Raw genomic sequence first — 13779 nt, forward strand, 5'->3', positions numbered from 1 at the left:
GAACAGAAATTATTCTGTGAATTAGGCGGGATGTCCTTTTCTAAACCCTTGCTTTTTACGCTAGAGTCCTTAAGTTCTTTTAAAATGCTTTTCATTCAAATTCAACAGCCCTTGTGTTTGACCAGTCTTTCTTAAAGAATTGTGACAAAAAATCAAACTTTAGCGTTAAGAGTGAGTGTTGAGGAATGGGAAGCCCTCCTCACATGCAGAAAAATTTCTGTGCGTTTTAAGTTTTATTTTTGCTCCTTACTTTTAGTTGAGAAAAACTTTTTAATTTAAATTTTGACCGTTTTTCCCCTCGTCGTGTAAAATTCTTCCTTAAACCTTCCTCCCCAGGGAACATTATCCCAGTGGAAAATCACCCTTCTCAGAACCCCCCCCCCCAAAAAAAAAAAAACGTATGTTTCCCAATAACAAATACTATGTAAGCAATGGACAAATTGCACTACTTGCATCTCTTTCCCCAGGGGCTTTCGGGAGGTCATTGCATCCCAGAAGCATAGGTTTTGAACCTTAAACAATGCTGAATCAAACGGCCATCTCAAATCTTGGTCGGATGTCTTTGAGGAAAGACGGGGAGTTCGGGGGAGGAGAGGCTAGTTGCTCTCCAATTTTATTAGTCTCTTTAAAAGGGCATTGGAAATTTTGATTTCCGTTTGAATGAGGCCTCTCCCAATTTAGGACCATTGGTTCGGTACGAGCACCTCTGGAAAAAAAGAAAAGAAAAAAAAACAAGAAAAAAAAAAAAACACGCATCCGTGATCTTCCATCGGGTAAACAATACCAAATTCCACATTTTTGTAGATAAGAGCTTGAAATATCTACAATATGGTTCTCTGATATGCAGAATCTGATAGCGGGATTTTCGTTAAGGAGTCTTGACTTTTAGGGGGTACATCCCCCTTTTTGAAAATCAGGCAGATTTTTTAGCCTTGTAGCTGCTGATGGGTGAAATTAAATTTAATGAATTTTATATACTTTGAATCAGCATAAAAAGTAAATTCTTTTGATGCATCAGTTGGTGTCGAAATTCTGTTTTTCGGTTACTATTGGGCCAAGTTGCTCCTTACTTACAGTGTATTATCACGAATTGTTGGATTTATATTTCGCAGTATAAAATTTTTAGTTCATGGACGCATCTTGGAACAAGTCTTTTTGATGGTGTATCTGACGCCTTTTTTTTTTTTTTTTTTTTTTTTTTTTTTTTTTTGTAAATCAATAAATATTGCACTTATAGTATGGGATATGGCCCCCTTTTTTGAAAATTAGGCAAATTTTCTCAGGCTCACAACTGTTGCTGGGTAACATTTAACTTAATGAATTCCATGTAGTTAGAATCAGCGTTAAAATCTAATTCTTTTGATGAATCAATTGTTATCAAAATTCCGTTTTTTAGAGTTTCGGTTACTATTGGGCTGAGTCACTCAGGTATTGCCCAGGGAGGTCTGTGTTCGTTGTATAAATTAGATGGGCTCAAGTTCATTATATCAATTAGATGAGCTTACGGTAATTGTATTTATATTGGTGAGATTTCTTTATATTCATCTTGACTCCTTACTTAAAGTTCGTTATTACGAACTCTACAGCCTAAATTTTTTAGGTTCATGGACAAACCTCGGGACAAATCTTTTTGATGTGTGTCTAACACATTATAATTTTTTCTTCTTTGCAAGTCGCATATTTGCTTAAAAATAAACTGTGTATATATGTTCACCCACATCGCAGGATTATTTGAGTTGTTCAGAAGCGAAAGTGGTCAAGTTCAATTTCTCAATGTTCGAACATTGGGACGTAAAAACAGTCGATTGAACCCTGGTTTGGTATATTCGAAGGAATAGACCCCAACAATTATGATTACGAAAAGATATATTAGAAAAGTTACATGAAACGAGTGTAAATACGAGAAAACTAAACTTATATTAACGTTATGTTAAAATTTACGTTATGTTTACGTTTAACTTAAACATATATTTACGTTAAGATATAAGCCGACACCCTAAAATGCTAAGGCGATTATTTGTTAAAATTAAAACAAGTTAAACTTTATTTTTAATCTTCGTTATTTTTATGGTCCTAATCATTTTGTTTCTTTAGTGACTCATTTTTAACTAGTCAAGGGTTGTGTTTTTCTAAATTTTTGCGTTACATATGGCTACAAAATTAATATTTCTTCCTCTAATTTGTTATTTAAGGTGAGTACCGAAATTACTCAGAAGTTGGAGAATCTTGCCACCGTTATGACGCTTTATAGCAGAAGAACCTTCTCTAAAGAAAGTTTTCAGTGGACTAAATGTGTTGTCAAGTACTTGCATGATTTGTTCTCCTCACTCTCTCTGCCGTTGGTGTCATTTTTAGTTGAAGTAAGTAATTTTTGTGAAACATATATTGAATTTTGGAACTATAGTTGGGTCGGTTTTCCTATCTCTTGTCTGTGTCTTATGTGACAACTTCTTATGTAAGTCGATTTATTAGCGGTATTCCAACTAAAATTTGGTTTTGAACTTGATGTGAACTCGAAGTCTTTTGGGGCTCTTGTATCATATGTGACAACATTTTATGTAGATCTACTAGCCATATTTCAATACGATTTTGTTACTGACCTTGTCGAGAGACCAAAATCGTATTTCTTATGTGACAATGTCTTATATCGGTCGGTTTATCAACTATATTCCTGCTATCTATTTAGTACAATTAATTAAGAACAAACAAAGAGAGAAATCTCAATGAAGAATAAACAAACGGGGCAACGACCAGTAGAAAGAAAAAATTAAAACGAAAATGACGAGGATATTTCTTCTGTATGAAAACAAGTCTTCAACGCTAAAGAAACAAAGATAAAAACTAAAATAAACTAAAAACAAATAAAACCAAAACCGAGGAATAAAAACAACCAATATTAATGACTGCAATTGTCACAACAGATCCACATAGGTCACAGAATCTAATAGAGTTGCTTCGATGAAAACACCAAAGCAACTGTTGCTTTGGTGTTTGAGTTGAGCCTATGAGGTGTTTCAGGCTATTTTAGTTTGCTTATGTAGGATAATACTTTGCTGTAAAACATTGGTCGACAGTCCTAACTCTTGATGTGCGGCTTGCGGCTTACGTGAATCTTGTGGGTCACGCGTTCTTATATAATATGTGACAGTGTCTCAAAAGGGTTGATTTATCAAGGGTATTCAAATTCAATTTTGGCTGTGTTCCAATTCAAGCTTAAGAAAGGTACCCATCTCGCTGGTCAGGTAAATTGAATATGATTTTTATTCAATTTTCTCGGGTTACTGATTTGTTTGTTTTTATTTTACTACCTTATGTCTAGTTTTACTTGCTATTTTTATTTATTGCCAACTTTATTAATTCACCTCTTGACCCCTGACCAGCATTGCCAACGCTTCGAAACACATTATACCAGTTTTCCAACGAAAATTGTACCGCGAGAGATTAATCTTTATCGTCTATACAGCAGGTTTTAAAATTTGCCAGAACAAGAAGAATATTTTCGATACACTAAAACTTGAACAGATATCTGAGCCAGAAAAAAGCAAGTAAAAACCAAATGTAAAGGGACAAAAAAAAAACAATTTCTATTGTACAAAAAAAATCCAATTTTATCACAATGAACCAGGACCCTTAAATTTTACCAAAAACGGTACAATCATACCACGTTGGCAACGCTCCCCTGGCTTGCTTAAGTCATCCTAATTTAGACTGAGACTGGTCTATTTTTCTTGGTGGCTTTAAAATTAGGCGTCTTTCGAAACTTTTAATGCTTGGCACACTTTGGTGACGGAGCTGGGTGACACCAGATAGATTTAAAGCTTATATGTTTCGACTATTCTGAGAAATATGAAAGCGGCATAAAAAATGGAATATGATATCTCCGGGAGTCCGGAGGAGGTGACTGGGGAGAAAAAGGCATGTGAGGGGGGTTGTTTTTCCTCAAGGTTTCAACCAATTTTCGATGCTCTTTATATCTAAACAGAAATGTGGTGGGAATTTTTTTCTCATTTCCTCAAGGTTTCAACGAATTTTCGATGCTCTTTATATCTAAACAGAAATGTGGTGGGAATTTTTTTCTCATTTCCTCAAGGTTTCAACCAATTTTCGATGCTCTTTATATCTAAACAGAAATGTGGTTGGAATTTTTTTCTCATTTCGTCAAGGTTTCAACCAATTTTCGATGCTCTTTATATCTAAACAGAAATGTGGTGGGAATTTTTTTCTCACTTCGTCAAGGTTTCAACCAATTTTCGAGGCTCATTATATCTAAAAAGAACTGTGGTGGGAATTTTTTTCTGATTTCGTCAAGGTTACAACCAATTTTCGATGCTCTTTATATCTAAACAGAAATGTGGTGGGAATTTTTTTCTCATTTCGTCAAGGTTTCAACCAATTTTCGATGCTCTTTATATCTCAACAGAATTGTGTTGGGAATTTTTTTCTCATTTCCTCAAGTTTTCAACCAATTTTCGATGCTCTTTATATCTAAACAGAAATGTGGTGGGAATTTTTTTATCATTTCGTCAAGGTTTCAACCAATTGTCGATGATCTTTATATCTAAACAGAAATGTGGTGGGAATTTTTTTCTCATTTCCACAAGGTTTCAACCAATTTTCGATGCTCTTTATATCTAAACAGAAATGTGGTGGGAATTTTTTTCTCATTTCCTCAAGGTTTCAACCAATTTTCGATGCTCTTTATATCTAAACAGAAATGTGGTGGGAATTTTTTCTCATTTCCTCAATGTTTCAACCAATTTTCGATGCTCTTTATATCTAAAAATAAATGTGGTTGGAATTTTTTTCTCATTTCCACAAGGTTTCAACCAATTTTCGATGCTCTTTATATCTAAACAGAAATGTGGTGGGAATTTTTTTCTCATTTCGTCAAGGTTTCAACCAATTTTCGATGCTCTTTATATCTAAACAGAAATGTGGTGGGAATTTTTTCTCATTTCCTCAAGGTTTCAACCAATTTTCGATGCTCTTTATATCTAAACAGAAATGTGGTGGGAATTTTTTCTCATTTCCTCAAGGTTTCAACCAATTTTCGATGCTCTTTATATCTAAACAGAAATGTGGTGGGAATTTTTTCTCACTTCGACCAGGTTTCAACCAATGGTCGATGCTCATTAGCACTCACCAGAAATGTGGTTTGAATTTTTTTCTCATGTCGACACGGTTTCAACCAATTTTAGATGATCTGTATATCTAAAAAGAAAGGGGGTGGTACTTTTGTTCTCATTTCCACAAGGTTTCAACCAATTTTCGATGCTCTTTATATATAAACAGAAATGTGGTGGGAATTTTTTTCTCATTTCCTCAAGGTTTCAACCAATTTTCGATGGAAGGTTCTTGGAAGGGTAAAGCATTACTAAGCCACAGTTCTTAGGGGCCGTGAGATTTGGTTAATATTAGACTATCTTCTCTGTTAGATGTCATAATTACATAAATTTATGGGCCCTTTTTGACTTCCCCCACTTACGATGTATTGTGTCTGGAAACCCCAAAAGTCATATTAGGCAGTTACTCTTACTTTCTTTAAAATTTGACTGAGATGCGGCATTTAAGTTACGTGGGAAAATCTTTCCATGGAGAAATTTCTCGCGAGGAAGGGAATTTTCCATGGAGGGGGAGCTGGATTTCTCGACATTATTTAAAAAACGATCAGCAATTAACTAAAAAACAAATTTTTTAACTGAAAGTAAGAAGCAACATTAAAACTTAAAACGAACAGAAAATATTACGTATATGAGATGGGTTGCCTCTCCTCAATAGCTCGTTCTTACGCGAAAGTTTCTTTTTTAAATTTAAAAGAGGTTATTATTCTATTAAACAGCCTTTACGATTCAGGAGTCATTATTAAACAACTGAAACAAAAATCAAACTTAGGTTATTATAAGGCTATTATTAGTTTAAAAAAAAGTAAAATTAATATGCAAATTTCTTTTTAATTATTCATGTACGGTGAGCCAAACTCAAAACCTACATTAATTCTAGAACGTTCAGAAATTAAATAAAAAAAACAATTTTTTTTTAACTGAAAGTAAGGAGTGACATTAAAACTTAAAATAAACAGAAATTATTCCGTATATGAAAGGGGTTATCCCCTCCTCAACGCCCCGCTCTTTACACTAAAGTTTTTTATTGTTTTACAAGGTAGAGTTGAGAGAAAGAGTCAAACTTTAGCGTAAAGAGCGGGGCACTGAGGTGGGGACAGCCCCTTTCATATACGGAATAATTTCTGTTCGTTTTAATGTCGCTCCTTACTTTAAGTTAAGAAAACTTGCTTTTCTTATTTAATTCACCAAAGAGGTAACTGTGCCATGCTAGCAGATCTATTTTGTTCTTTAACGATTTTTCAAATTCGTTCAGTGGTAGTAAATAAATTGAAATTCACAGGGAAATGAAATCGAATGCGGCTTAACTGAAGGCTATCAATACTTCAAAGATGGGATGGAGTCCCAAAAACCGGGAAATAATAATTAAAAAATATGGTATTCAGTTTTAGAAATTTCCCAGCTTGATCGGAGAGAGGGAACCAGGTTTCATGACACTATATACAAATGGAACAGGGTCTGGCGTATTCCTCAAGGTTTCCTCAAGGTTACAACCAATTTTCGATGCTCTTTACATCTAAACAGAAATGTGGAAAACAGGGAATTTTTTAAATGTACTTGGTAGACGGATAAAGCTGAATATCAGCTATTGGATGATAATAACTGTTGTCTAGTGTTGAAAGATTACAGCTATTGGACTGGAAAAAAAAAAAAAATGATTTCTATATATTTTTTTTTTTTTTACAGTAACCATCAAGTGCCAGTTAGCGATTTTTTGGGTTCTGTTTGACTAGACTTGGATAAGCTAGTAAGTTCTATTAGGATCAAAATTGCTCACTTGAGCTTGTACTTAATTCTTCTGGCAAAAAATACTAAATTCGATATTTTGCAGATAGGAGCTTGAAACCTCATCAGTAATGTTCTCTGATACGCTGAATCTGATGGTGTGATTTTCATTAATATTCTATGGCTTTTAGGGGGTGTTTTTTCCTTTTTTCGAAAATAAGGCAAATTTTCTCAGGGTTGCAACTTTTGATAGATAAGACTAAACTTGATGAACACATGTTTAAAATCAGCATAAAAATTCGATTCTTTTGATGTATCTATTGATATTAAAATTCCGTTTTTTAAGAGTTTTGGTTACTTTTGAGAAGAGGCTTACGAGTTCGTTACCACAAACTGTTTGATCCATTTACAATGTAGTAATATAAACCAACTATTCAGCAAAATATATTTCAGGTACTTGAAAAAGGTCCTACCTTTGTTCATCTCCCAATCATGTCAATCCTTCACTCGCTGCTTCATTACGTTGACCTGTCTTCTTTGGCTACGTCCCAACAAATAAACCTTGACCTCCTACGAGTAACTGCCAAGCATATGGAAGGGAACTACTGGAAAGAAGCATTGAAAATAATCAAACTATCAGTGACGCGCTCTTCAACACTTGTTGCTCCTCCATTTGGGGAGTCGGCAAGCTTGATCACTACACCTATAACGTTGGATTCTGATATATTCCTGAGGAAAGAATTGCCTGGAAGAACGATGGAGTTTTCATATGAACTCGCTGGAACTCCTGTTATAGGTCGAAAATCTGAAACAGCTGGATTAGCAGAAAGTGGGGAAAAACAGCAAGGTAAGAATCTTTACTGTACGCGATTTCAAAACGGGTTGTTAATTTTTACGTCCTTTCTATTTATATTTGAGCCGTCCTAGCTGAGCAGTTAGCATGCTAGTCTTGAAATATTTTGTCCGGTGAGGACAGGGGTTCGAATCCTGGGGTTGCTGGTTATTTGGTTTGGGACGGGAGTCAGTGGCGTGACTCTTTAAGCTCAGCTAGAATAGACCCAGCTCTACATGGTTACCTGGAGAAATCTGGAGTAGGTAAACAGGAAAGGTGTACGAAAGCACGGGCTGACTGGCCTCCAACCCCCATCGCATCTCCCCATCCCCCCACTTCCTCTGAAAGGGGGTCTCCAACCCCCCATCGCACTTCCTGGATGAAAGGCTGTGAAACGGAAATCAACACTGTCGGTAGGGACTGTTAAGTCTAGTGCCGTGTCCATTATCTTTTTTTAAATGTTTCTGTTCATATTTATAATGGACTCTTTTTGTTACTAATTATGTGCATTCGGCCAATATTTTAAAATATCTTAATATAAATTATATTAACATAATTTATTACAAATCAATGCAATTAATATACTTCATTTAATATATTATTATAGTTAATATATTAATTCATACATTTAATTAGTATATTAAAATATATAAAATATCCATTAATATATTAAAATCAAGAATTGTCATAAGTACTATCTTGAACTAATGTGACACAGTCAGGTTTGATCAGTTTTCAATAATTTAATATCGATAATTAAATTATCGATAATAATCGATAATTAAATTAATATCGATAATTAAGTTATCGATATTAATCGATAATTAAATTAATATCAATATTAATTGACAATTAAATTAATATCGATAATTAAATTTTCGATAATCGATATTAAAAGATTTAATCGATATTAATCGATAATCGATATTAAAAGATTTTACTTCTGTTTTAATGCAAGTAGTATACATATTCATTGTAAAATATGGTGTGGTTCTGTTATTACGTTTTTACTTTCCTATTTAAAAGGAAAAGACGTCCGGGACTTTAGATATTACCATTGAACTTTTCAAAGCGATATACGTGCTACGGCAAATGCTGTTGTGTTTCTACTGTTGTCTTTATCTGGTTCCCAGATATTACCTTTGAAATTTTGAAAGTAGCATACATAGTCATTTCGAAATCTGTTGCGTTTCTGCTGTTGCGTTTCTACCATAGAAAAATAATGAAATTAAATTTAAAAAAATCACGGCTTCAGATATTAGCTTTAAACTTTCGCAAATTAGTCGAGAAAAGTGTTGATTATTCATATATTCACCAATCTGGAAGTTTGTCTAATATTGACCATGTAGTTTCCTCGCCAAACATTAATGTATCGACTGTTCTTGTTCATGAAGACAATCGTGATATTGACCACCTCCCGATTTCGTTCTCTGCTTCACTAGTCGCTTTCCGTTCTACTAGACCATTTACACAAAGTTCTATGTGGTTTTACAGGAATAACTGGAGTAGAGCTAATTTTGCACTTTATATTACAACGTTGTCCGCGTTATTGGGTTCTATAAAAGTTCCTTACCATTTGCTTCAAGCTACTGACCGTTTCTCAAATGATAAGCGGTCTCTAAATGGATATTATGATAAAATAATTTGGTGCTTAAGACAAGCAGAGGCGACTGCTGTTCCTCTAGAAAAGATTAAAGTTAAACCAGAAAACCAGAAACTAGAAAACCAGAATGGGTTTTGGACCCAGAGTTAAAAGTTGTAAAGAATAAAGCTAAGGTTTGGCTACGAATATGGGTGTCTTGCGGTCGGCAAAATCGAGGAGTTGTCTACGATTTGAAGCAAAGTACCAAGCGTGTATATAAAAAAGTTTACGGCAGTCTAGGGTATCTGGTTTTGATTTTCCTACGTCGAGAAAGGAGTGGTCTCATGTTCTTAATTCGAATAAGCTTAGTAGTGATTTTTCTGAAAGTCCTATAGCAGTTCATACTTGGGTGTCGTATTATAATGATATTTTCGGCAAGGTGAACTGGGAAGTTGAAAAGCTTTTTAGTGATCTTCTTGAGTCGTGTTTGCCTAATCGTATTTCTCAGAGTAATGTATTACCAGTTTCTACTGTTGATATTCGTCAAGCTATTAAGAACATGCAATCTAGCTCTGTTGATCAAGACGGAATTTCTTCTTATCATCTGAAAGTAGTTTGCCCAACTTTGATAGATCACCTTCAGCTACTGTTTCAGACGTGTTTATCTACTTCTATGGTTCCTAACAGTTTTCTCTGTGGCACAGTCACCTCGGTTTTGAAGCGTGGAAAAACATCGTCAGAGTGTAGTTCTCATCGACCAATTACTGTTTCGTGCAATCTTAGCAAAATTTTTGAATATATTCTTCTCCTTTTTATTTCAGAAAATGTTAATTTTGGTGAAAACTAATTTGGTTTTCAAAAAAGGCTGGGATGTCAGCACGCCCGTCGTGTTCTAGCTTCCCTCCTGTTGCAATCCCTTAATAATAAATCTCCTCTTCATATCTGTGCTCTTCATCTTCCGAAAGCTTTCGATAGTATTGTCCACTCACATGCACTCTATTCACTTTTTTCCAATAATATTAGCCCTTCTTTTGTTGTTTTGTTACGGTATTCGTATTCTAACTCTTATTCGGATAAAATGTAATGGAGTAGTTTCTGATTCAAATGTGCCTCTTTGGCGTGGGGTCCGTCAAGGTGGTGTGCTTTCTCAAACTATTTTTAAGTTATGTATTGCTCCTATCCTTTCATCCTTGCCTTCGACTTTCATTTCTGATGGAATTGATGTCTGGTATCTTGCTTCTGCGGACGATGTTCTCCTTGTCAGTCGTTCTAGGGCTGGGCTCTCACATTCTGTCAGCTGGATCTCAGACCAGTTCAGACGGATTGGGCTTATGTTGGACGTTGATAAGTGTGAATATGCTTCATTAAATTCGAGTGCGAGTCTCCCTCTTAACTGTGGTTTTTTCTCTATTCCCTGTTTCTCTTCTTTTCGGTGGCTTGGTATTCACATTACTAACAATCTCAAAACGCTTCGGGCTCTCAAAGTTTCTAATTCAAAAAAAAAAAAAAAAAAAAAAATCAGATAGGATATTCAAAAATTGTTGCAAATAGAGGGAGGTACAATAGAAAAGCGCTTGGAAAATTGTATTCTTCATTTTGCATTCATTCTATTCTTTTTTTTATCTGGTTTTCTTCCAATTCTGAAGCCTAAAGATCTGAAATCTATCCAGACTTATTATTTTAAATTTTCTTGGTACCTTTTGTGCCTCCCTCCGTGGTTCCGGAACCGGCATCAAATATCGCAATTCAGCCTCCCTGATCTACGGGAAAAAGTGGCTGTGCTTGAGGAAAAGCTTTCGTTATCTGCAGGTTTTACGGTGCACCATAATTTACGTCATTTTATGTAAATAACTGTTAAGTGTGCGGGTTTGCTTTTTTTTGTTTTTGTTCTTGATGTACTCCGCTTCTTTTTGTTCATAGTGGGTAATAAATAAATTATTATTATTATTATTATAGTCATGGTAATGGTTGTTGCGTTCCAACTGTTGCTTTTTTACGTTTCTACTTTTGAGGAACAGAGGTCCTGGACTTAAAAATTTTCAAAGCGGTATACATAGCTACGGCAAAGGTTGCTATGCTTCTACTGTTATGTTTAGTGCATCCTTTCATTAAAGGAGAAGACGTCGATCACTGCAGATGTTACCTTTGAAATTTTGCAAAGTAGCATACATAGTCATTTTGAACTCGGTTGCTTTTCCGTTGTTGTGTTTTTACTTTATAATAAAAAAATGTTCAGGACTTCAGATATTACCTTTGAACTCTTATAAATAGCACGCATAGTCATGATAAAGGGTATTATTGTGTTTGTACTATGGCATCTATTGATTTCTCCACTAAAGGAAAAGAAGTCCGTGACTGCAGATTTGTTTTGCAAGTGGCATACGTCGTCATTTTGAAATCTCTTGCGTTTCTATTGTTGAGTTTTTACTTTATAATAAAAATGTTCAGGACATCAGATATTACCTTTGAAATCTTATAAATAGCATGTATAGTCATGGTAAAGGCTATTGTGTTTCTACTCTTGCATTTATTGGTTCCTCAATTAAAGGAAAAGAAGTCCATGACTGCAGATTTATTTGGCAAGTAGCATGCATACTCATTTTGAAATCTGTTGCGTTTCTACTTGAAAATAAAACACATCCTGGACTTCAGATATTACCTATGAACTTTTGCAGATAGTATAAATAGTCATGGTAACACCTGTTGTGTTTCAATTGTTTTACGTTCCTATTTTAGAGGAAAAGACGTCAAGCACTTACATATAACCTGTTCAAAGTGGTATTTTCGGCTATGGCAAAGGTTGTTGTGTTTATACTATTGTGTTTGTTGTGTTTTTCCATTAAAGCGAAACACATGCATGGCTGCAGGTATTACCTTTAAAATATTGCAAATAGCGTGCATAATTATAGTAAAGTCTGAATGTGTCATTGAAGCTTTTCTAGACATAGCAAATTTCAACCGTTTTACATTAACCATCCGTAGTTCAAAGGTAGAATGTCTGCCACATGGGTGTCTAGCGTTCGATTCCCACTCGGTTCATTTTGGAATTATTTCAAAGACTGAAATAATTATTGTTTAAGTAAAAAAATATATTTAATAAAATTGGGAGGGAACGGGGAGAATAATTTGTCAAATATGGCCTTAGACTATATGCAAAGTCTGCTTAATTTGCATTGACTTTATTTTGAATTATGACCCAACTGTTAATGAGAAATCTCCCCCAAAAGTAATAGATTAATTCAAAGGTTAATGATGCACAAGCGCCTAACCTTTAGTCAGAATCTATATATCTATGAAAAATAAAGCTTCAATTGGATCTGAAACCAGACACCCATTGAAAACTATTGAAAAATCGATTAGGGCCATAAAAATAAACGAATATTTAAGAAAAATATTTTGCTAGTTTTAACTTGAAAAAGCAATAGCCTTGGTACTTTAGGGTGTCTGCTTACTTACAGTCAAAATTAGTAAATCTATGAAAAGCGAAGTTTTCATTTCCTTTTAAATCTTCACGTCCTATTGAAAAAAAATAAAGAACTTGAAGAGAAAGCAAAAAAAAATATGTTTTTCTACCAGAAAATTCTGAATTTCTTAGGACTGTTGATCCCAATGTTGAGACAGTTTGTACATCTCAAAAATTTCACAGGGCGCAAGTGCATTGGTAAAAAAAGAAGCCTAGCGAAACCAGGAGGTTACACATATGAAACATGTGGACCATTTTCGCCAAATTTATGTTGCAGATACACCCTTTTGAGAATATGGATGCGCGTAATATCTAATCATTTAGTCCAGCATCCCCTGAATGTTTTCCACTTAATACTCTGAGCTATTCCTCAGCAATTGGACATATATCCTCTTGATTACCTGTCTTGGTTCAACGTCCCTCTCAACACTTCCTGAAATTTTGAATTTCATACTCTTAACTAAATTTGGGATATCGGACATACACCCTTTTGAGAATCTGGATGCACATTCAGTCTTTTAATTAATTTGATCATTTTCCTCAATATTCTCTGAAATTTGTCCATAGCTCAGCCGTCCCCATGCTTCTTCTAGACACGCCATCTTGACCACCTGTATGTACATAGGGGCTTTTGATTTAGTTCAATATCCCCCTCAACATGTCCTGAAAGTTTCTACTCAATATTTTAGTTCAACACCCACCCATCCTTCCCTCCCAGTATTTGCTGCAATTTTCAACCAAATACCCTTAGACGCATTTGGAATATCGGAGATACATTTTTTTTTTTAGAAAATCTGGATGCACAAGGGCCCTCTTTTGATTAAGCAATATTCCCTGAAAGTTTTAACCTGATATACCCTTAGCCGTTCCTGAGCTTCTTGCAGATATCCTACGCCATTTTGACAACCTTGATGTAAATAGAGTCTTTGATTAGATTCAACATCCCCCTCATGATTCCCTGACAATGTCCCTAACCATTCTTAAGATATTGTTGATACGCTCTTTTGACACCGGGGATGCAGTTAGTGCATTCCTCCCCCCTTTCAAACAATAATAC

The 13779-nt window shown here is 34.9% G+C and overlaps 1 protein-coding gene across 1 annotated transcript in view; it reads left to right on the forward strand.

The window, feature by feature from the left end:
- Positions 1-13779, forward strand: part of fry (microtubule binding protein furry) — a 303691-nt gene that overhangs the window by 205820 nt on the left and 84092 nt on the right. Inside the window, exons 34-35 of the mRNA XM_089104145.1 lie at positions 2193-2360; positions 7299-7692. Of these exons, the coding sequence (XP_088960271.1) occupies positions 2193-2360; positions 7299-7692 (562 nt within the window). The remainder of the gene's footprint in view (positions 1-2192; positions 2361-7298; positions 7693-13779) is intronic.

The sequence above is a fragment of the Artemia sp. Qi Xiang Cuo genome, chromosome 18 (assembly GCF_049724085.1).
Source record: "Artemia sp. Qi Xiang Cuo chromosome 18, ASM4972408v1, whole genome shotgun sequence".
Lineage (NCBI taxonomy): Eukaryota > Metazoa > Arthropoda > Branchiopoda > Anostraca > Artemiidae > Artemia > Artemia sp. Qi Xiang Cuo.